The 23,884-nt window shown below is 41.4% G+C and overlaps 1 protein-coding gene across 4 annotated transcripts in view; it reads right to left on the bottom strand.

Annotated features, from left to right (window-relative positions):
• LOC122550126 (5'-AMP-activated protein kinase subunit gamma-2-like) overlaps positions 1-23,884 on the bottom strand; it is a 470,860-nt gene that overhangs the window by 88,181 nt on the left and 358,795 nt on the right. For all 4 annotated transcript variants that reach the window (XM_043690750.2, XM_043690749.2, XM_043690748.2 and 1 more), the window contains one exon: positions 19,557-19,774. In XM_043690750.2, coding sequence (XP_043546685.2) covers positions 19,557-19,774 — 218 coding nt within the window. The remainder of the gene's footprint in view (positions 1-19,556; positions 19,775-23,884) is intronic.

The following is a 23,884-nucleotide window of genomic DNA, read 5'->3' as shown; positions in this document are numbered from 1 at the left end:
TTCCCTAACAAATCCGATTAATCAAATGGGATGATGACATTCTGATTTGGAAAAAAAATTGTTTTCCTTTTATCTCTGTTTTCTTCCTTTACCCTTGATGGGAAAATAGCTGTTGTTGGAAAAGGTTTTACAGGGGTTTTGATGGACAATCTAAATTAGTCCAGACAGTAAATATCTGTCAGCTTTCCAACAGGGGAATAGTGACATGGTCAAAACTGACTGACAAAAATTACACCAATCTTCTCCTAGATCAAAGTTAGTGCAGTCCAATCAATGAGATAGACAGCACATGCGGAGACCATTTGTGCCATCACTCCTTTAAACACTCTTTGACAGAGCTATCTAATTAATCATACTCTTTCCACACATCTCTTCAAATATTTCCTGATTAAGCACATCTCCAATTCCCTTTTGTAAGTTGCTCCTGAATCTGCTTCAACCATCCTTTAATCAGTGTGTTCCAGAATACAACTCACACTTTTAACAAAAAATAAATCTCTTCTCTCTTTCACTTTTCCAAGTACCTTGGATGTTTGTCCTCTGGTTACTGATCCTCCAGCCAGTGGAATCAGTTATGAGATGTCTCCTGTGTAGCTGACAGTAATGGTACTCTGTTAATTAACTTTGACCTCAACTCATACATCTTACTTTGAGAAGACAAATGTAAGTTGCTTCATCTTAAAAATACATTTGTGAAATAAGGGGAAAAAAGGCACTGGATTCTACTGTTCAAAAACACTCCTTAGAGACATAGTTACTTTGGGAATCAGAGCAACTTACCAAACCACAATGTTACAAAGCAAGGGATGACTGAGCAGTTAACGACTTGTTCTTTGTGGTGTTGGTTATTGAGATACAAGGCAGGTTGAACTCCCCATTGAACAGTTTTTAATGTCCATCAATAGCATTGGACTACCAGGCTGAGCAATGATTTATTGTTGCATATAAAAACTGAGCGAAGTTGCAAATGTATTTCATGCATATCCATGAAATTGTTTAAACATCCTTGTCTGCATTCTGGATTTCATCTTTAAGTTTATGTTTGTGAAGTGGACAGCCAATCCTATGCATCAATCTGGTGAGTATGGCAGTTACGTTACATGATGTGGATGTTATAATGTATAACCTCATTAGATTCAAAATTGTTAAGGAGAAGAATAAGGATGGGCCTGAAATCAAAGGCTTAAACTGGAGGAAGGCCAATTTTAATAAGATCAGATGTAATTTGTCCAGAATGGACTAGCCGCAGATACTTTTCGATAAATTTGTGTCGCTACAGTGTGAGAGGCAATCAAGAGGGAAATAGGGAGAGTACAGGGCCAACATGTTCCAACAGAGATAAAGGATGGGACCAACAAATCCAGGATATTGGGGAATATACAGAATTGGATGACGAGGTAAAGGGAGGCTTATGACAGATACCAAGGGCTCAAACAGCAGAAGTCTACAAATAGTACAGAATGTGTAAGGGGAAAGTTGAAAGGGAAATTAGGAGAGCAAAAAAGGACGTTCCTTCATTTTACTTTGTAAAGTAACTTAGCACTTTCCTTTATTTTATCAGCTATTACCTGCCTTAAATAACAATCCTAAATTACACATAGATTAAGGGTAAAAGGTTAACTAGGAAAAGATTAGGGTCCCTTAAAGACCACAGTGTAATTTCTGTGTGGAGCTGGAGAACATTTGTGTGGGTTTTTTTTAATATTCATTTGTGGGATGTGGGCATTGTTAGTTGGCCAGCACTTATTGCCTGTCCCTAGTTGCCATTGAGAAAGTGGTGGTCAGCTGCCTTCTTGAACTGCTGCAGTCCACCTGCTGTGGGTTGACCCACAATGCCAATAAGGAGGGAATTCTACAATTTTGACTCAGCGACGTTGAAGGAATGGCAATACATTTCCAAGTTGGAATGGTGAGTGGCTTGGAAGGGAACTTGAAGATGGTGGTGTTCCCATGTAGTTGCTGTGCATCTTGTAAATAGTACACACTGCTACAACTGAGCATCAGTGGCGGAGAGAGTGGAGGCTGGTGGATGCAGTGTCAATCAAGTGGGCTACTTGACAGTTCTGACACTGTTCACTAATGAGAGAGACCATGTGGATATAGAAATCAGGAAGAAGGATTGTTATATAATCAAATAAACTAACATAGACAGAGAGGAGGCTCTGAGTGGACTGGCAGGCTTAAAAGTAGATAAATCTCCAGTGTCAGATGAAATATATCCCAATCTATTTAGTAAGGGAGGAAATAGTGGGTGCAGGCAATAATCTTTAATTCCTCTCTGTCTACAGGAGAGATGCCAAAGGACTGCAGCACAGCCAATGTGGTACTGTTATTCAGGAGGGTGCAAGAGATAAACCAGCAAATTACAGGCCTATCAGTCTCACCTCAGTGGTGGGAAAATTATTGGAAACAATTCTGAGGCACAGAATTAATCTGCACTTGTGAGGCAGGGATTATTTAATAACAGTCAGTATGATTTTGTTAAACAAAGATCACTTCTGACCAACTTGATTACATTTCTCGAAGAGATAATCACGATGAGAGCAATGTATTTGATGTAGTCTACTTGGGCTTCCGTGATGGAGGGATCAATGATCAAGGGGCATAGGTTTAAGATAAGGGGCCGGAGGTTTAGAGGACGTGTGAGGAAAATTATTGTCACCTTGAACTGATGGGAATCTGGAATTCACTGCCTGTGAGGGTGATAGAGACAGAAACCCTCATAAGATCTAATTAAATGTACTTTTGCATTGACAAAACATACAAGGCAATGGGCTAAGTGTTGGAAAATGGGATCAGGATACTTAGATGCTTGTTTTTGACCGGCACAGATGAGCTAAAGGGCCCTTTTCTATGCTCTAGATCTCTATAACTTTAATTTCCTGTGTGAGGATGTCAGAGAGTCTGTGAAGGACAGGAGTTTCGTATATCTGAGGTTACGCTTTTAGAATCATTCTGAATATTCATTTGCTAACTTGCTAACTTCCGGTGTTTGCAATGTTGTTGATATGATAGCAACAGACTAACCATCAGTCACTCATTGTGAATTACATTGATTTTCCTTGCTCATAATAATAAGCATAACTGTACACTGTTTAATAGCTTGCAAACAGTAACATTTTCCAATTGTGTAAATCATTATGCTACTTCACACAATCACTTAAGTATCTAGAAGTGCCAACATAGTGAGAAAACTTTTATCCTGTGGAGGCAGCATGCCAGTCTCTGGGGACAGAAGGACAGTGTTCATTCTAACCTATGGTTTACTCTTCAGGATAATAGTTGTTGTGGAAGCTTGTTGTCCTGTTGGTAGAAATGAACAGAGGAAGACAATTTTCTTTAAACTGCTAATAAAACTAAATTTGAAAAGATCTCATTAATCATATCAACAGCAATTTAAATAAACCAGCACTTAGTTGTACATTATGTTGAAAGTATATCATATCATTTGGAATGATTCAGGAGGTTTCATACTCCAATTTAAATTTTCGACCATTGTAGTGATACAGTTGTGACATAATAAACACAACAGGATCATTCTCAACACCAACTAGCATGGCTCTTGGTTAGATAATGTTTGCAAGTTGATTTCTCTGTTTGTGTACTTCACAATGAATGTGCAATTCTGGTAAAACCAGTCACCCCTTTTCCTTCAATTTGTGTTGGCTGAAGTCAACCATAGAAGACACATTTAGGCATTTGATACCTTCCAAAGATCCTGGCCCAGCCAGTGAGGCCATCATCCTATGAGTGAATACAAAAAGTGTGTAAAATTATACAGTTCACAGAGGATTAGCAAAGTCACCTTTTAATCCAACATTGAAAGGTCATCTGATCCATCTGTGACTCAAGCCCACACAATCTGTTCCCAAATAAAAAAAACTCACTAAGGCATCATCAATTTTCAACCTTCAACTCCAGGGATTAGAGCAAATAATCTAGACTGACATCCTAATTAAACAGTGAAGGATTGCTGCACTGTTGCTATCATATCAACAACATCGCAAACACAGCAAGTGCAGCAATCCTTCACCATTTGATTGAGTTTTTAAACCTTCTCTCTTCAAGTGGACATGAAAATTTCTGAAGGCACTATTTCAAAGAACATCAGGGGAACAAAAACAGAAATTGCTGGAAAAGCTCAGCAGGTCTGGCAGCATTTGTGGAGAAAACTCAGAGTTAATGTTTCAGGTCCAGTGACTTTTCTTCAGAACTGATGATAGCTAGGAAAATGTTGGTTTTTATGCGGAAGCTAGGGTTGGAGAAGGGGTAGGGAGTAAACAATAGGTGGGGATAGAGACGACAAATAGCACCTCATTTTCCACTTGGGAACTCTACATCCTTCTGGACCCAATATCAAGTTCAACAATTTTGAGGCTTGTGCTTTTTCTATGTCCTTACCCCAATCTCCACACTCTAGGCATTGTTATCACCTGATCCGCTGTTATACACAACCCATTGTTAGCCACGAACAGTTCTCATTAATAGCTGATCATTGTACTAGCCTGACTGTTACTCACTGCTTTGTTTGACCAACCGTTACTGGACTGAAATGTTAACTCTGATTTCTCTCCACAGATGCTGCCAGATCTGCTGAGGTTTTCTAGCAATTTCTGTTTCTGTTTCTGATTTCCAGCATTCACAGTTCTTTTGGTTTTTAAAATCAGGGGAGTTCTCACTGATGTCCTGGTCAATATTTAGTTCTCAACAACAATATTAAATGCACATTACCTGGTCATTATCTCACTTCCTTTTGTGGGAGCTTTCTGCATGTAGTTTGAGTATTGCACTTCCTACGGAACACCAGTGACTACACTTCTAAAGAATTTCACTGGTTGCAAAGCAATTTAGGTCATCTTAGGATTTTGAAAGGTGCTATATAAATACAAGTCTTTTTGTCTGATCTCGGGCTGCTTTAGTCAAACTGCAGGTTTCTTTAGGGATAAACTCAGCTGTTTCAATTAAAGCACACAACTGCATTGCAAGACTTCACTACAAAACATTTTGTTGAATCAGAGAGTTTCAGAATGATTTATATCATGAAGATAAACTGTTTGCTTTCAATAAAGTGCGTTGCATTATTTTTAATCAGTCCTCACTGCCAGCAAATCACACAAGTAGTAGATAACGACTTAATTTTAATCATGTATAGGAAAGCACATCCAATGACAACAGTAAGGTTACACCGCCACCATCCCACCCCCACCTCCCCTCTGTAGATAGTGGCTGATTTACAAGGTCAAGCTCCAGATCACTTCTCCTCTAAGTACAAAATCTCAAAGCTTAAGTGTTAGACCTGCCCTTTGTATGAACTGCTTTGCTTCCGTGCCAACATTGCCTTTTTTTGCCCGGTTGAGTGAATAAATGGAGCAATCTGCAAAGCCAAAGGGTGACAATGCAAAAACAGAGTGTACTCTTTCATTTATTTGCAAATGAACTCTGCACAAATGATCAGTGGAAAAAAGCCTGGAACCTTTCAATAAACAATGCAATAGCATCCTTCTACTAGTTTAAGGAGAATCACTACTTATGCAACTGGATTCCTCCATGACATCATTGAATAGAATTATCAAGTCAAAATAAAACTGCCCCTTGAATGCTGGTGTGGGTCACAGCAATATGAACATACTCATTGGTGATTCCTCGCAGACAAGGAAGATTCTCTTCTGCTCTCAGGGTGAGTCCGTAGGTGGCTTTACAGACCAGTGCAGCTAACATATGAATCAGGAGTAGGCCTTTCAGACCCTTATGCCTGCTACATCATTCAATAAGTTAATGGCTGATCTAATTGTAACATCAAATTCGCACTCCCACATAACCTGATAACCATTCAGCTCTTGTCCAAAAATAACCTTTCTACCTCTGCCTTTAAAGTATTCATGGACTGCGTTTCAGCCACCTTTTTGGAAAAAAGACTTATGATTGTCAAAGAGAAAAAAAATTTGCTTAACCTCTGTTTAAAGGGCAACATCAGTTTTTAGTTCTGGAACCTTCCAAAAGAGGAAACATCCTGCCCTTGTTAAGATTGTTCAGGATTTTATGTTTCAGTGCCTTTTACTCTTCTAAACTCCAGTAGATGTAAGCCTAGCCTGTCCAACTTTCCTTATGATAACCGAGCTATTCCAGAAATAAGTTTCATAAACCTTCTCTGAACTGTGTCTAGTGCATTTATGTCCTTCCTTAAATAAGGTGACCAACACTGTGCACATTATACAGAACTGGTCTTATCAGTGTCTTGTATAATTGAAGAATAACCTTATACATTTGTATTCAACACCCCTCATGATAAATGACAACATTAATAACATTCTATTAGCTTTCCTAATTACTTACTATATCTCCATACTAACCTATTGTAATTCATTCATGAGGACACCCCGATCCCCCTGCATATGAGACCTCTGAAATCTCCCACCATGTAGATAATTGGGTTCCTTTTTCACCTTCCTGCCAATATGAATAACTTCATATTTTCCCACATTGCACCCCATTTGCCAGTCCTCTTTGCCTACTGACTTACTCCACTGATATCTTATTTGGCACCCACTTGCATTTTATTCACAAGTTACTTCATCCTCAAATTTGAAAAACATACTTTTGATCCAAGTCATTTATCTACATTTTAAACAGTTGAGGTTCCAGTACTGATCTCATTACATCTTGCCAATCTTACCTACTCCCTGCTGTTTGTTAGTCAGCCAATCTTCCAACTACGCCAATATGGTAATTCCTACACCATGACCCTTTTCTTCCACATAAGTTTTAATATGGCTCCTTATCAAATGCCTCCTTGAAATCTAAGTACAGTACATTAATCAATTCTTCTTTACTCAAAGCACATATGGGCATAGAACATAGTAAAGTACAGCATAGTACAGGCCCTTCAGCCCACGATGTTGTGCCAAGGATTAATCCTAATCTAAATTAAAATAACCTAACCTACGCTCCCTTCAATTCACTGCTCCCCATGTGCATGTCCAGCAGTCATTTAAATGTCTCTAATGAGCCTGCTTCCACCACTACTGCTGGCAACACATTCCATGTGCTCACAACGCTCTGCATAAAGAACCTATCTCTGACGTCTCTTCTATATCTTCTTCCTAACACCTTAAAACTATGACCTCTCGTGTCAGTCAATCCTGCCTTGGGGAAAAGTCTCTGACTATCGATGCTATCCATGCCTCTCATTACCTTGGTTAGCACTGCAGCCTCACAGTGTCAGGTACTCAGGTTCGATTCCAAACTTGGGTGACTGTGTGGAGTTTGCACATTTTCCCTGTGTCTGTGTGTGTGTTGCCTCTGAGTGCCCCGGTTTCCACTCTCAGTCCAAAATGTGAGATCAGGTGAATTGGCCATGCTAAATTGCCCATAGTGTTAGGGGCATTAGTCAGAGGGAAATGCATCTGGGTGGGTTCCTCTTCGGATGGTCGGTGTGGACTTGGTGGGCCAAATGGCTTGTTTCCACACTATAGAGAATCTAATCTAATCTAGTCTTGTACAGCTTGATTAAATCACCTCTCTTCTTCCTTCTCTCCAGAGTGAAAAGTCTGACATCAATCAATCTCTCCTATTAAGACAAGCCCTCCAGTCCAGGCAACATCCTGGTAAACCTCCTTTGCACGCCCCTCAAAGCCTCCACATCTTTCTTATAATAGGGCAACCAGATCTGGACACAATATTCCAAGTGTAATCTCACCAGGGTTTTGTAGAGCTGCAGAAAACCTTGCGTCTCTTAAACTCAATCCCCCGTTAATGAAAGCCAAAACACCATATGTTTTCTTAACAAACCTATCCACTTGGGTGGCAACTTTGAGGGATCTATGCACTTGAACACCAAGATCCCGCTGTTCCTCCACACTGCCAGGAACCCTGTCTTTAATCCCATATTCAGCATTCAAGTTCGACCTTCAAAATGCATCACTTCGCATTTATCCAGGTTGAACTCCATCTGCCATTACTCAGCCCAGCTCTGCATCCTGTGTATGTCGCGCTGCAGCCTGCAGTAGTCCTCTATACTATCAACGGTACCTCCAACCTTTGTGTCATTGGCAAACTTACTAACCCACCCCTCAACCTCCGCATCCAAGTAATTTATAAAAGCTACAAAAAGCAGAGACTCAAGAACAGAGCCCTGCAGGACCCCACTCCGCATTGACCTCCAGGCAGAATACTTTCCATCTACAACCACTCTCTGCCTTCTGTCAGCCAGAGAGCCAAATCTCCCTGAATCCATAACTCCTGACCTTATGAATGAGCCTACCATGGGGAACCTTATCAAATGCCTTGCTGAAGTCTATGTACACCACATCCACTGCTCGACCTTCATCAACCTGTCTTGTCACCTCCTCAAAGAACTCAATACGATTTGTGAGGCATGACCTGCCCCTCACAAAGCCATACTGACTGCCTTTAATCACGCTATGCTTTTCCAAATAGTCATAAATCCTATCCCTCAGAATTCTTTCCAAAACCTTGCTGACCACAGATGTAAGACTGACTAGTCTGTAATTGCTAGGGATTTTCCTATTACCGTTCTTGAAAAGAGGAACAACATTCGCCTTCCTCCATTCCTCTGGTATGATTCCTGTGGAGTGTGAGGAAGCAAAGATCTTCGCCAGCAGCTTAACAACCTCCTTTCTCGCTTCCTGGAGCAACGTAGGATAAATCTAGTCTGGCCCTGGGGACATATCAATCTTAATGTTTGCTAAAAGTTCCCGCACATCAACTTGCTCAATCTTGATCTGTTTAAGCTGTTTCCCAGCTCCTCAAAAGTTCTCATTCACAACTTGGTCCCTTTCCTTAGTGAAAACTGAAACAAAAAAAACTCATTTAGGGTTTCCCCTATCTGCTTAGACTCCATGCACAGGTTCCCTACGCTATCCCTGATCAGCCCTATCTTCACCCTGATCATTCTCTTATTCCTCAGGTATGAGTAAAACGCCTTTGGGTTCTCCCTAATCCTTCCTGCCAAACCTTTCTTCTGCTCCCTCCTGGCTCTCCTCAGTCCATTTTTGAGCACATTCTGTCTCCTCAAAGATGACAGATGGATTTTAATTTCGATAAATGTGAGGAGTTGCATTTTGATAAGGCAAATCAGGGCAGGACTTATACAGTTCATGTTAGGGCCCTAGGGAGTGTTGCCGAACAGAGAGATTGATGAGTGCAGATGCATAGTTCCTTGAAAGTGGAATCACAGGTAGACAGAATGGTGAAAAAGACATTTGGCACACTTGCCTTCATTGATCAGAACACTGAGTATAGGAGTTGGGATGTTATGTTGCAACTGTACAGGACATTGGTGAGGTCACGTTTAGAATACTGCATTCAATTCTAGTCTCCCTTCTACAGGAAGGATGTCTTTAAACCTGAGAGGGTGCAGAAAAGATTTATAAGGACTTTGCCGGGACTTGAGGGATTGAGTTATAGGGAGAGGCTGGATAGGCTGGGGCTTTTCCCCAACTGTTGGAGGCTGAGGAACAACATTGTAAAGATTTATAAGATCAAGAGGGGAATGGATAGGGTAAAGAGCCAAGGTCTTTTTCCCAGGGTGGGGGGAGTCCAAAACTAGGTGGCTTGGGTTTAATGTGAGAGGGGAAAAATTTAAAAAGGACCTGAGGGTAACTTTTTCAGACCGAGGGCGGTGCTTATATGCAATGAGTTGCCAGAGGAAGTGGTGGAGGCTGGGACAATTACAACATTTTAAAGGGATTTGGATGGGTACATGAATAAGGTGAGTTTACAGGGATATGGACCAAATCTTGGTAAATAGGACTAGGTCAGAATGGGATGTTTGGTTGGCATGGAAGAGTTGGACTGAAGTGTTTGTTTTCATGCTGTATGACTCTATGACTCTACAGACATCAAGAAAGGATCAAAGCATTGTCTTTCACAAAACCATGTTGACACTGCCTGATTAATTTGAACTTTTCCAAGTTCCTGCTATAACTTAGAGTCATAGAGAGGTACAGCATGGAAACAGACCCTTCGGTCCAACCTGTCCATGCCGACCAGATATCCCAACCCAATCTAATCCCACCTGCCAGCACCCGGCCCATATCCTTCCAAACCCTTCCTATTCATATATCCAATCAAATGCCTTTTAAATGTTGCATTTGTACCAGCCTCCACCATATCCTCTGGCAACTCATTCCATACACATATCACCCTCTGTGTGAAAAAGTTGCCCCTTAGGTCTTTTTTATAACTTTCCCATCTCACCCTAAAGCTATGCCCTGTAGTTCTGGACTCACTGATCCCAGGGAAAAGACTTTGTCTATTTACCCTATCCATGCCCCTCATAATTTTGTAAACCTCTATAAGGTCACCCCTCAGCCTCCGATGCTCCAGGGAAAACAGCCCCAGCCTGTTCAGCCTCTCCCCATAGCTCAAATCCTCCAACCCTGGCAACATCCTTGTACATCTTTTCTGAACCCTTTCAAGTTTCAAAACATCACTTATACCAAAGATGCTAAGCTACTAGCCTGTAATTTCCTGCCTTGTTTCCCTCTCCCTTTGAAATAAAGGAGCAACATTTGTTATCTTCCAGTCTAACAAGACTATCTGTGAATCAAGAGAGCTTTGGAAATTTAAAACTAACACATCAATAATCTCATTAGCCATTTCATTTTAGATCATAGGATGAAGTCCATCAAGACGTAGGACATCAGTCCAGAGCTCCAACAATTTACAAAGTGGCACTTGTCTGGTGATTGTGATTTTCCTTTCCATTTTTCCTGATTTATTGCTGTTACTTATCTCCTCATTAGAGAAGACAAATGCAAAGAAAAACCGGTCAAATTGACTGCCATTTCCTTATTTTTCATTATTAATTCTTCAGTCTCGCTTCCTATAGGACCAATGCTCACTTTGTTATATTCTTTCTCCTTCAGATATTTATAGAAACCTTTACTATTTGTTGATTTTTTTTAAATTTCTAGCTGGTTTTCTTTAAACTCTGATATTTTCAAGTTTATAAAATGTTTGGTAATACTTGATTTTTGAGTGTGACCTAACTGAGATAGTTCGACAAGATAACGAGATGTTCCCCCATTTTGGAAGGTGGGGGGCAGGCAGGGATTGGCTGTCGTATCCAGAACAAGAGGGTATAACTTTAAAATCACATCTGGGTCTCCCAGAGATAAGTGCTGAATGCAGGTCTTCTTCACACAGAGGGGAAATCTGAATAACTGACTCATCCAAAAAAAGCTGTTGAGCCTAGGTTCAGCTGAAGTGTTCTGAAGAAGGGTCACTAGATCCGAAATGTTAACTCTGCTTTCTCTCCACAGATGCTGCTAGATCTGCTGAATTTTTCCAGCAATTTCTGTTTTTGTTCCTGATTTTCAGCATCAACAGTTCTTTGTTATTTTTGTCATTCTCTCTCCCTGGGCTCTATCTCTGCCTATCTGCTCACTCCACTCCACTTCCTCAACCTCACCCCCCTGTAGCTCACCTTCAGCATAAATACCACCTTTTCCTAGTTAATATCAGTTCTGATGAACCTGAAACATTAACTTTCTTGTCTCTCCTCAGATGCCGCCAGACCTGCTGAGTTTCTTCAGCATTTCTGTTTTTGTTCCATACAGATACATATACATTCTGTCATTCTTCATGCTTTGCACTGCCATTTCATTTAAATTCAGCTGTATAAAGAAATCCAATAAATTCTCTATCTCAATTCAAAGGAAAAATCTTTTGCCACATTAAAACAGATTTGCAAGTTGGATCACAACAATGATAGCACGAGCCTCACATAGGAAGTCTTTAGAAAGAGAGCAGAATAGAAGACGGTTTTGCTATAATGCAGTAGTTCCGTTCTTGTGCAACTCTGTGTTATAAGAACATTGTGTAATATCAGCACCACTTAAACTGATGGGACTGGAATCACATTATAACCAGTACACGCTTTTAAAAGTTTGCACTACTGAAACAGTGTCCCCTGTGCGTCAATCTTGTTATAGTGAATTCGCATTAACGAAACCTGCATTATAGCAGAACAACCTATATATGTAATTGAAATTCATCCCCAACGGTTTTGAGTCTTGGATTCCTTACTTATGAAATAAGACAAGATGGTTTCTTGCAGGTAACTTTAAAGAAAATATGGATGTCTCATGCACCTCTCCATTGTGAGAAGAAACTTTTTCACTCAGCAAGTAGTTAGGAAATGCGCTGCCTGGAAATGTCGTGGAGGCAGGTTCTATTGAGTCACTGAAGAGGCCATTAGGTGATTACTTGGACAGAAACAGTGTGCAAGGACATGGGGAAAAGGGCAGAGATTGGCACTAGGTAGCAGAACTGGTGCAGGCACGATCGGCTGGGTGGCGGCTGTCTGCACTATAACAATTCTGTAAATCCTTTCAGAATGGATAAGAATCATATTTCAGGGAAAGGCAACTTGATAAAATATGGTGAAACAAAAGAAAACCCAGAACATTTCCAAGGCATCAAAAATGCTACCAGTGCTAGTGAACCCTGTAGGAACTTATATCAAGCAATTCTTAACATGTCAGCAACACCCACAAGACCAACCTTGATTGACCTAAATGCAAGTAAAGGTGATGGTGAGTCTTTACTTGAACCACTGAGATTCCCATGAGCTGATGGTATTAGGAGCACAGAATTAGATTTGAGTCATTTGCAAGAGATGTAGCAGGTTGCCAGGAAGAACATCTGAATGTAGTAGGTGGCAATGCTCTGTAAATCACTGCTCACAAGGAGTTAGAAGTGGAGATCAAGGTTTCAAAAGGAAATTGGATAGACTCCTCAGGTACATAAATTTGCAGGGAGATATAAATAGAAAAGGAAAAGGAATTTATTGCAGTGCTCCATCGAGAGCCAGCATAGATTAAATGGATCAAATGGCCTTCTGAGCCATAATGAAACTATGGCAGTAACCTCGAATTGGGAAATCTTCTCCACTTTACGTAACTTGGCTTGGTACACGGGGCTCTGGCACAGAGGATACTTGCTTGAGGAAGGTGGGGCCAGGTTTGATTTAGATCAGCCAACCTGAAAAGCTCTTTGGAGGTGTCTACTGGGACAGATGAATTAGAATTAGAATTAAAATCCCTACAGTGCAGAAACAGGTCCTTCAGCCCAACAAATCCACACCAACCCTCCAAAGAGTAACCCACTCAGACCCATTCCCCTACCCTATATTTTTCCTGACTAATGCACCTACACATTCCTGAACACTATGGGCAATTTAGTATGGCCAATCCACCTAACCTGCACATCTTTGGATTGTGGGAGGCAACCGGAGCACCTGGAGGAAACCCAAGCAGACACAGGGAGAATGTGCAAACTCCACACAGACAGTCACCCGAGACTGGAATCGAACCCGGCTCCCTGGCCCTGTGAGGTAACGGTGCTAACCACTGAGCCACCGTACTGCCCTAAACTAGTGCCAAACTAGTTAGACAGTCTCTCTCAGTTTTCTGGGACATTGTTCAAGCTGTTATTAAAGTTGTTCCATCTCTCTCCCCTCATAGCTCACCTACTTGTCATGTCCCTTCTGTAACACATCATACCACTTTCTTAGCTACTCACCCAGTATCCACCCTGGTCCTCAGGCTGAGATGAAAGAAAACTCCTAAAAAACCTAATATAGCACTCACTTACACACAGGTGAGACTGAAAGAACACTCATTCATGAAACTTGTGAAACTTGAAAGGGTTCAGAAAAGATTTACAAGGATGTTGCCAGGGTTGGAGGGTTTGAGCTATAGGGAGAGGCTGAATAGGCTGGGGCTGTTTTCCCTGGAGCATCGAAGGCTGAGGAATGAGCTCATAGAGGCTTATAAAATCATAATGGGCATGGATAGGGTGAATAGTCAAGGTCTTTTCCCCAGGTTAGGGGAGTTCAAAACTGGAGGGCATAGATTTAAGATATGAGGGGCAATATTTAAAAAGGACCTAAGAGGCAACATTTTCCCACAGAAGATGGTGCATGTATGGAACGAGCTGGCAGAGGTGGTGGAGGAGGCTGGTACAATTACAATATTTAAAAGGCAACTGGATGGATTTATGATTAGGAAAGGTTTAGAGGGATATGGGCCAAATGGAACTAGATTAATTTAGAATATCTGGTCAGTATGGATGAATTGGACTTAAGGGTCTGTTTCCGAGCTGTACATCTCTATGACTGCATGAAACACATTCAAATGGTGAAATTTTAACTGTGGCAATGCGTTCCCAATGATTCGACAGGAACTGGATACCACTTTCACTCTCTTGGTTTTTTTTCTGGTTCCCAAGATATTACAATTAAAGTTTAAGATGTCAGCAGCATGCATGGGAGACAAATACGATCCCACAGAGGGGAATATCTGGTGAAATCCTCAGCCTACTGACAATGCAGCAAGTATAGAAGTACTTCCTGAATAAATACGGAGGCTCTTAATCATGGACAAACCTGTCCTGCCCAGCTCCATTACCACTAGGCTAAGCTTTACTACAGTAGCTACCACCTCAACCCCGAAGATTTTAAATGCCCCCAACTAGTTACAAAACAAACAAACTTCTATTCACTAACCACAAAAATATGAGCTCAACTGTCCCCGCTTGGATAAATACTTTTAGAGATTTAACTAAACATTCATATTGGGCTCAGCTGTAACAACAGCCTTTGAAAAATATTTGTAATGAACTTTTTTCAAACTGCAGGAAGAGATTATTTTTTAAATAAACCATACCAAACAGCCAATCAGTCAATCCAGCAGCTTTTCTTTACACTCACTGACAGCTGCAGCCTTTTCATGAATGATACAAATCATGACACTTAAGCAGACCATATCCACATTTAAAGAAGGGTTGCATCTCAGCCAGAAATCAGGACTCCCACACTATGGGTTAAAACTCTTGCAAAAATGAATATGAAGTCTGTTTGAAATTGACATGCGTTACGAAGTGCTCAGTTCTCGGTTTATATCTGAAATTAATGCTCCAATCCCTTCTCCTTTAGTTCGCTGTCCCTTCAGCAACAAGTTTTTGTGTGTGTGTGTGTGTGTGGGGGGGGGGGAAGAAAGAGAGAGAGAAGTGTGTGTGTGTCTGTGTGTTTTTTCACATGCCATTTCAAATCTCTGGAGTCATCAAAAACCCTGCCCTAAGACTCTATAAACCTGTCATAATCTTGTACATCTTCAGTGAATCTCTACTCAACAACCTTTGCTTCGAGGAAAACATCATCCAACAGGTTAGGTGAATTGGCCATGCTAAATTGCCCATAGTGTTAGGTGCATTAGTCAGAGGGTAGATGAATCTTCAAGGCTGGGTGAAATGTCTGACAAGATTTTGGGAGAAGCAAGAGAGGGAATAGATGTTGCAATAATTTTCAATTCTTCTCTGGCTGTGGGAGAGGTACCAGATGACTGAAGGACAGCCCTTGTGGTTTCATTATTCAAGAAGGGGACAAGGGGTAAGCCAGGAAAAAGGCCAGTCAGTCTAACCTCCAGGGCGGGGAAACTATTGGAAGCAATTCTGTGGGATAAAATTAACGTGAACTCGAAAAGACAGGGATTAATGAAGAACAGCCAGCATGGCCTTTTTTAAGTGGAGGTCATGTCTGACCAAGTTGACTGAATTTTACAACGAGGGCAACGTATTCAGCGATTTGGATAGACCGGCGTTGTTTCCCTTAACAGAGGAAACGTTTTTTTTTGGTTTGTGACAAGAAGACATAATTAACATATATAAAATTGAGGTGCAGAGACAGATGAGAATTTTATGTCAACTTAAACTGCGGAAGACAAGCAGCAGTTCAATTCTGTGTTTTCTATTCAAAACTTAAGATACTCCTAGAGAGAGAATTTGAGTTGTTTGATAGGAGAGTGAAGTACTACTGTGAGAATAAATTCAATATGATTGTGTACCACAGACAATCTCAGCAACTGCAAGTCGTCAGTGTGGTGAAGATTCTAGGAAACAATGATTTCAAGGAGTTTGCGCATTCTCCCCATGTCTGTGTGGGTTTTCTCTGGGTGCTTCAGTTTCTTCCCACAGTCCAAAGATATGCAGGCCAGGTGAATTGGCCATGCTAAATTGCCTGTAGTGTTAGGTGCATTAGTCAGAGGGAAATGGGTTACTCTTCGGAGGGTCGGTGTGGACTGGTTGGGCCGAAGGGCCTGTTTCCACACTGTAGGGAATCTAATCTAAAAAAAAGAGATTTGGGTGGGTAACTCTTCGGAGGGTTGGTGTGGACTTGCTGGGCTGAAGGGCCTGTTTCCACACTGTAGGGAATCTAATCTAATCTCAAAGTTAATCTGATAGCTAGAATTCCTCATCCCTGGACCCACTCTAGTAAATGTCCTCTGCACCCACTTCAGGACCTTCAGACCTCCTAAAGTGTGATGACTAGCACTGGACATGATACTCTTGTTGCGCGTTAACCAGAATTTTAGAAAGATTCAGCATAACTTCCCAGTTTAGTCATCAATATCCTTACTGATGAAATAAGCTTCCTCAGTGTCATGCTCCGACAGCAAACAAACAATGAGCCATTTTTTTCACTTTCCCCAGTGGAAACAGAAACACAGACTTATGGATCGAGGAACCAATTTGAGATTGATTTTTGATTAATTTCACATTGTACTTTCAGCAGCAGGTAGAAGAGACACATTTTTTGCATTGAGGAATGGAAAACATAAGAAGTGATGAACAAGCTCCTTGTGACATCAGTCAAAAGACAGGCTTTGAACTACCATGCTGTGACTGGTTCTTGCTGAACAATAATTGGCAAACCAGATCCCTTTGCAGCCAACCTCCAGCAAGGGACCTACAATCCCTTTATGCACTTACAAAGAGACTAACAACACTGCAATTTACTGAGGTGTGTTCTCTCTACAGACTGAACGACAGATTAACTGCCTTAAACTCAGAAAACTAGGAGGCTATCGCTTGTCTCTGGAGATTAAGAAATGGGTGAATGGACAGTGCACTAACCATTCCCCTATAAACTTAGTGCTTGCAGTTGGTGTCTCTGGTTCATGCACGGTCCACAGTAATTTGAGCCTCAGCCTTTCTGCTTGCTCTGTTATGAGTTCCTTCATAAAATGGATATGATGTTGACACATGTTCAATCACTCCTTGGCACTCCCACAATGTGAATAATCCTTTTGCTGTTAATAAGATTAAAGGCATTAACTAACATTTAACATTTAACCTTTAATCTGCTTTCACAAAGTAGTAGACTTATTCAGGTTAAACCATTAGCAATTGCAGCCAAGTTTATCTTTTAAACAAACAGTCATTTCCATTATTGGCTCTTCCTACAGTTGGGCCGAGGGTCACATCTCAAATTGCCTGAAGAGGAAAACCCAGTACAATTAGCATCAAGAAGTTGATGGTGCATTTCATCTATTACATCACTCAATTTAATTTGCTTGAAAATTAGAAAAATAGGAGCAGGAGTAGGCCATTCAGCTCTTCAAGCCTGCTCCACCATTCAACATAATCCTTTAATCCCTTTAGCCCTAAGATCAATAGCTAACTTTCTCTTGAAAGCACTCAACGTTTTGGCTTCAACCACTTTCTGTGGCAGAAAATTCCACAGGCACATCACTTTATGAGTGACGACATTTCTCTTTATCTCAGTTCTAAATGGTCTACATTAGACTGTGACCCCTGGTTCTGGATTCCCTGTTCATCGGGAATATCCTTCCTGTGTTTACTCTGAAGTTTGTTGAAGTCAGTCACAAATATAAAATGGCCCAGACTGTCTCTATGGATGGCATAAGTGACTCATTCGAATGATACCATTGAGTGCTCTTTACTATTGCTGGGGGCCACCCATGCTGGTATGGTGGTTAGACATCCCAGGCACAGTGCAGGCCCAGAACTCTTCAGTAACAGAAATGGTGCAGGAAGACTGCGGTCACCAGCCAGGAAGACACATAATGGCTGTCAAGGCAGGACAGTCCTGATCATTATGGTTTGAAGCATCTCTGAACTTGGACCTCCAATTTGCCATGATCCTGTGTCCCAAGGTCTCTTTACTAAACAAAATCCCACATAGGCTTCCAGAAAGGTCCATTTGCCAAGTCCTGTTGCGTTGGGGAATTGGTGATGAGGAAAGGGCTGAGAACATGGGACTCCTTTTTCAAGAATCTGCACCCAGGTGATAATTGCATGAAGGTTTTGGGTCAGTGGTATCTTCATATTGTAGCATCTGTAATTGAACAGTCATCTTCAGGATCTTCTCTACTCACACCAAATGGGGAAATGCTCCTAAAGGGGCCCAAAAAAATGCACTGCCCCACTTCTTCCTGGCTGTGGAGCCACAACTTGAGGGATCACTATACTGGGGGTGTTGCGGGGGGGGGGGGGGGGGGGTGCGGGTTGGAGGTGGTTGCGTGGGGAGATAAAATTCTAAATCTTACAACTTGGACAGTTCATCACTGATAATCTCAGGATTGACAAGCCAGGAAGAAGAAGTGCACTTCTGTCGTGGTAACTATGACCTCTCCAAATTGTTATTACTGTCCTTGGTAAGACTCCCCCTCCTGGGGAGGACAGCTAAAGGTTGGGCGATAAACCTTCTACCATAAAGGAAATGCTGACAACAAACAATGTGTCCATGGAATAGTTTTTGCCCCAGAACAGGATCTTGGGTGCACTTCCAGAACTCTGCAATCTTCTAATTGAAAGGCTCATGACTCTTCACTTATAAATTAATCAATATGTTATCATCTATACAGTCATACGTACCTACATACACAACTAACTACACTCACTCACATATATTGACACACACTCATGTATACACCTGCACTTTCACACTCACTCATACACATACCTTCACACACATTCACTCATTTACACTAACAGATTGACTGACTGGTACAGTGGGGATTAGAGTGGTGATAAAAAAGCACAGATCAGGAGCAGGAAAATCGACGTTTCAGGCAGGAGCCCTTCATCAGGAAGGGTTGATGAAGGGCGCCTGCCCAAAATGTCGATTTTCCTGCTTCTCGGATGCTGCCTGATCTGTGTGTTTTAGATTACAGATTAGATTAGATTACATTACAGTGTGGAAACAGGCCCTTCAGCCCAACATGTCCACACCAACCCGCCGAAGCGCAACCCACCCATACCCCTACATTTACCCCTTACCTAACACTATGGGCAATTTAGCATGGCCAATTCACGTGACCTGCACATCTTTGGACTGTGGGAAGAAACCGGAGCACCCGGAGGAAACCCACGCAGACACGGGGAGAATGTGCAAACGCCACACAGTCAGTCGCCTGAGGCGGGAATTGAACCCGGGTCTCAGGCACCATTCTAATCTTGACAGTAATCGCCAGAATCTGCAGTCCTCATTTTCGCCGCCTGACTGGTACAGTGAGTCACGCACTCACTCACACATGTATTGACTCATTCTATTACACTCACGCACCTTCCCCTACATCCCCCCACTTCCCCCTGAAGTGAATCAAAAGAGATTAATACCACTGTAGTAAATTTTGTGACTACTCGCCATTAACGTGGTAAACAATATTGATTCTGGTCTGCAGCAAAATGGCACAAAATGTTACCAATGCCAGTTGTTTTGTACTTACTGGTTTCGGGGTAGCATTTGAGCTGGTCTGGGGGACTAGTGGCTTGATTGCCACTACAGGAGGGGCTACTGGAACAGAGAATCTCTGGCCTGTGTCTGGCGGTGAAGAGTAGGAACGAGATCGAGCATCCAAACGTTCAGGTTCCTGTTTGTACGATTCCAGAGGGAAGGCTGGTTTGGTGGATTGCACTGGGGTGGAGGGAGTAGAGAGTCCCGAGGCTGTGGAGGGGAGATAGTGGAAAAAGTTATTAAAATAAGTCAAAACAGAAATTATTATAGAAATGTATTTCTACCCTCAGAGATATAAAATGGGTGTAAATGAAGGTGTGAAGAGGAGACAGTTTTAGTGCATAATCTCTGTCCTTTGTCTTTCTTACATTTTTCCCTCCACCCTGGCTGTAGTTTTTTTTTTGTCTTGTTGACTTTGCTGTCAGTAAAGTGGACTCATTTCGCACCTTAACCTACACCCATCTTTCATCTGTATTTCTCCTTGACCACCATTAGCACTCTTCTTGTCTTTTGTTCTGGGCATCCTCACCATCTGTACCAATCACACCTCATTCCCTTCTGTCAACAGCATAAAAATCACCATTTTCCAGCCCATTTTAGTTCTGAGGAAGTCATAAAGGACTGAAAATGTTGACAGTTACTCTTTCCATCAATGCTGCCAGATCTGCTGGATTTCTCCAACATTTTGTGTTATTTCAGATTTCCAGCATCCTCAATATTTTGCTTTTAATGAAGTTTCAAAGACTGTTTTTTTCCCATATGACAACAGGAGCATCTTTAATATTTACTGTACAATCATTCTTAGTGATGGTTAAGATTTTATAGTAGACTGTAGAATTTGCAGGAAGTTACTCAGAACAGCAAATGAATACAGGAAGAGAGTGTAATGATTACCTTTCAAGAATGTACTTTGCAAAGTTTTGCCCTTTTTAATATTCTCAAGAGGACATAATTTAATCTTCCTTTACTGTTTACAAAACTATAATGTACATTCAAATGCCTTACTATAAGGGCTATGGTGAATAAGTAGAGTTCATAAGTCAATACAAAAGCTCAAGGTTGTAAAGGAAAAGCCATTTGGTGAAGTGAATTAACACAGCAGAATGTAAGACTACCAATAGACTCATACTATTGGTACAAAAGCTGTGAGAAAAACATCTCAAGCTGAACAAAACCCTCTAAACCCTTCCTATTCATATACTCCTCTAGATGCTTTTTAAATGTTGAAATTGTACCAGTCTCCATAATTTCCTCTGATATAAATGCACCACCCTCTGCATCAAAAAGTTAACCTTTTTGCCCTCTCTCACCTTAAACTTATGCCCTCTAGTTTTGAGCTCCCATCGCGGGGAAAAAAACTTGTCTATTCACTCATGCATGCTCTTCATGATTTTATAAATCTCTATAAGGTAATCCTACAGTCTCCGACGCTCCAGGGAAAAAAATCCCCAGCCGATTCCGCTTCTCCCTATAGCTCAAACTCTGCAGTCCCAGCAACATCCTTGTAAATTTTTATTGCACCGTCTCAAATCTAACATCATCCTTGTTACAGAAGAGTGACCAGACTTGAACGCAGTATTCCAAAAGTATCTTCACCAATATTCTGTCCAGCTGCAATATGACGGCCCAAGTCCTATACTCAATGTTCTGACCAACGAAGGCAGGCGTGCTAGATCCCTTCTTCAACCCCTTGTCTATCTGCGACTCCACTTTCAAGGAACTATGCATCTGTATCTCTATGTTTCTTTGTTTGGTAACACTCCCCAGGAGCTTACCATTGAGAGTAGAAGCCCTGCCCTGATTTGCCTTACCAAAATGCAACATCTCTTATTTATCTAAACTTCATGTGCCACTCCTCAGCCCATTGGCCCACCTGATCAAGGTCCTATTGTACTCTGAGATAACCTTCTTCACACATGGCATATGGGATCTCGGCTTTCATTAACAGAATCACAATCACTGCAACACAAGGGGAAGCCAATCTGCCCAGTCAGTCCATGCTGGCTCTCTGTGGAGCAATCCCAGTCAGTCCCATTCACCACATCCCTAACCCATTGTTCTACAAGGTGATTTTCCCTCAGGGTTCTAACAGCTGAAATACCAATCTTCTTCGTAAAGCAGGTGCAAGCTCAATCTCTGAAACACTGATATTTTCTTCATTCATTTTGAAGTTGACTGTGAATGTATTCCCCAACAACTGAATGTTGACAAATAATACATACAGTCTACTAACCATTCAAAGTTTTTTTTTATCTGACATCTAATATGCACTTCTTACTCCCTCCCCACAAACTATATCGCAGCAAGAACTAATTTGAACGTATCGATGCAGGAGGTGGTCTTTTTTCTTCTCCTCTGGCACGATTCCATTTGAAGAGACAGATAATTCAAATTAAGCTTCTAGTCAGCCCTCTGCGGATCCCCTTTCAACTGCAATTTTTATTTTGCCTTATAAGCTTTTGCAAAGAGCCATGGAATGTTTTCCAATGTTCAATGTACTGTATAGAGGCAAGTTGACATTGAGCACCTTCGAAACAAAACAAAATTTGACCCTGCAGTGGTGATACAGGTAGTTACGGGTTCCAGCCCCACTCCAGTAACTTGAGCATAAATCTCAAAGGTGACACTCCACACTTACACTGAATAAATACTGTGGGATGAATTTAAAAAGGAAAACATATGATAAGGATTAATTTGTAAAATCTGCATGTCTCTGAACTTTCAATGATTACAATTTACGACCAAGGTGGCATTGACACTGCCATATCTGAAATAATTAAATATTTACCAGAGTTGAGGCCTCCGACTGTAAATTATTGACCATGATGGTCAAATATGCATTTGTAATTACTTTGCTGATCGTGGATCAGAAAACTGCAACTAAACCACAGCAACAACTTGCATTTAGACAGTCCTTTTCTAAAAGACTTACATTTTTATAGCAACTTTTATAAGTATAGGACTTCCCACAGCCAATGAGATACCTTATGAAGTGTAGTCATTGTTATAATGTTAAAGATGTGGTCGTCAATTAGTTTACAGGCTAGCTCCCAGAAAGCTGTGCACATATGAGCAGATAATCTTTTTTTTAGTGATGCTGATGACAAGGTCGCTAGGAGCAGCTCCCCTGATATTGTGATAATGAGAAGGGAACTTTTATTTCCACTTAATAGTGGAAAAGGGGGCCTTGGTGTAACATCTCATCTGAAAGATGGCACCTCCAATAGCAATAACACCAGAGCGTCACCTTTGAGTTTTGTGCTAAAGTCATTGGAATGGAAGTGACACCCATAACCTGTCGACCCAAAGCAAGGGTGTGACCAGCTTAATCATGACTAGCACTGCATTGAATGATACCAAGGCACTTACTAGAAAAAGTCTGATGTTGAACCACATAATAACCTATTCAGGCAGGTTACCCATAATTTGGGCAACAGGATTAGCTTCAAGGAGGAAAAAAAAATCCCAGGAACTGCTGGAAATCCAAAACTCAAACAAAAATTGCTGGAGAAGCTTAGCAAGTCTGGACAGAGAGCAGAGTGAATGTTTCGGGTCCAGTGACCCTTTACTGGAACTGGAATGTGTCTTGAGGGGAAAGACAGATGTAGAGGGGAAGATAGGCTTAGTGAGAGTCTTCCATAAGGACCAGGGTTGAGGCAGCAGAAAACATGTCTGCCAGTTGTGGATTGATGCAAATCAAGGACGGACAAGACGCTGCAAAAGGAAGAGTGCAGAGACGTTGGTGCTCACTAAGGTTGAGGAGGTTACAGAAATGCAGAAGATTGAGGCCACGGAGGGATTTAAAAACAAAGATAATTTTTAAATCAAGGCATACTGTGCAGAACTGTTACACAATAATCTGCAAGACAGTAAATCTCCACTGCCAGCCCTGCAATCCAATCCCAAAGATAGCAATAATATTGCCCTAAAACATACACTGGATATGTTAGCCCTTGAAGCACAGATCCTCAATCAGTCAACTGTAATCTTAAAATAAGCCTGCTGACTTCAGTAAATTGTGGTGTGTCTGATCTGGTGAATGAATGGGTCAGGAGCTGCAGCTTAGTTTAGGATTAAAGCAATTTAAATCACTTTCAGATACTTTAAGCAAGCTTTGAGCATTTACACAGCATTAATCTATTTGACGCCCACAGATACCACAAACATACAACTATCCTGCTACCACTGATTAGGACAGAACTAGTAGTAATCTTTTACTCACACACAGATCTTTGGCCAGACATCTCCAGTGTCCCTGCTCAGAGGGCACAATATAGCACACAAAAGCAGAACAGCTCTGTGGCCTTGCTGTAATTTAGA

Source organism: Chiloscyllium plagiosum, unplaced genomic scaffold, assembly GCF_037043375.1.
Source record: "Chiloscyllium plagiosum isolate Xiang-an unplaced genomic scaffold, Cpla_swu_hap1 HiC_scaffold_5, whole genome shotgun sequence".
Classification (NCBI taxonomy): Eukaryota; Metazoa; Chordata; class Chondrichthyes; order Orectolobiformes; family Hemiscylliidae; genus Chiloscyllium; species Chiloscyllium plagiosum.
The sequence above is the reverse complement of the archived record's forward strand: the minus strand, read 5'-3'. Positions and strand labels throughout refer to the sequence as shown.